The following is a 1,301-nucleotide window of genomic DNA, read 5'->3' as shown; positions in this document are numbered from 1 at the left end:
GGAGTTCCTCGGCGGAGGGGGGTGTTCGCTCCCCAGCCGCAGGTGACTGTGCTGGCGGTGGGAGGTGGCGTCTGAGATGCTCTCCTTTCCAGTCCCCGGCACAGGGAGGAGACACCGGGATCCCCCCCGGCCCCGGGGAGCCGCACTAAGCGGTGAGCAGTGGGGGCCTGGGCCCTGGCAGCGCCGGGCCTTTCACACTCACCGTCCCCGAGGAGAAGTAGCGCTGCGGCCGGCCCTCCCATCCCCTTTGCCCTTGCCCTGTGTTTATGAACCCTTGAGCACAAAAGCCAGTTCACTGAAGACAGAAAGGCAGATAAGAACTAACAAACTTTAGGTAAAATGTGTGTTCTAACTACTGACATATCCTAGTTTTTCCCGCCTTTCCCTGAGAAGCTGTATAATGCCATTAACCTTCTGCTTTGATCAGGAGAGAAGGGTCCCTCCTCCAGTGCCAAAGAAGCCATCGAAAGGTCAGGTGCCACTCATACGAGAACGCTCTCTGGAAAGCTCGCAGCGTCAAGAGGCCCGGAAACGGCTGATGGCTGCCAAGCGCGCTGCATCGGTCCGACAGAACTCAGCTACCGAGAGCGCCGAAAGCATTGAGATATACATCCCCGAAGCCCAGACGAGGCTATGAAGGGATCCGACCGGGAGGACTCTCTCTGGCAAGACAAGCCTCATGTATAATCTGCCCCTCTAGGCTCCTGCTCAAGGTCACCACAAAGTATTTGTACCTCCTCCTCCCCCCCCCTCTCTCGCTCCCTGTCCCCACCTCTCCCTCTCCCCTCTCTCTGTACGCAGCTGCCCCGATGCTCCCAGTGAACTCCACTGCCGTGGCGTAGTTGTCGGTCCTCCGAGAGATGTCCTCTAATCACCCTTGCTTTCTGAAGGTTCGCCCATGTCATCATGATGCTTTGTCACATGTACTGATGCTGCCACTTTGCCTCATGTAAACAAGTACGATCCTTTTTTTTTTTCTGTTTGAAACAAATAAACGCAGCGCTCAGACTTCCACACACCCACGCACCTGTACAGTAGATGCTCCATTTAACTTACTCATGATCTTTAGTTGACCTAAAGCTAGTCTGTTACCCAGTGTACAGCAATATCAAACTGTAGGGGACTTTGGAAATTTCAGTCATGCAGGGTGATCCTTTCGGACTCTGCCGTCTTCCTCACAAAAGATGAAAGGAGCTATGACTCAGATTCCCTTCTTTTTATTACTGTTTTTTTTAAAGCAGATGGCGCACTTTATTCTAAACCTCTGAATCACACCTTCTCACCTGAATTTAAGGAGTTAC

The 1,301-nt window shown here is 53.0% G+C and overlaps 1 protein-coding gene across 1 annotated transcript in view; it reads left to right on the top strand.

Moving 5' to 3' along the window:
- The window catches only part of LOC104468429 (disks large-associated protein 1-like), a gene marked incomplete at its 5' end in the record, with an annotated part of 15,961 nt that extends 14,727 nt beyond the window's left edge, over window positions 1-1,234 (top strand). The window contains one exon of the mRNA XM_010082544.1: window positions 428-1,234. Coding sequence (XP_010080846.1) covers window positions 428-637 — 210 coding nt within the window. The remainder of the gene's footprint in view (window positions 1-427) is intronic.
- Window positions 1,235-1,301: the final 67 nt, after the last annotated feature.

Source organism: Pterocles gutturalis, unplaced genomic scaffold, assembly GCF_000699245.1.
Source record: "Pterocles gutturalis isolate BGI_N339 unplaced genomic scaffold, ASM69924v1 scaffold42359, whole genome shotgun sequence".
NCBI classification, from domain to species: Eukaryota; Metazoa; Chordata; class Aves; order Pterocliformes; family Pteroclidae; genus Pterocles; species Pterocles gutturalis.
This window is presented reverse-complemented; position numbering and strand designations above follow the sequence as displayed.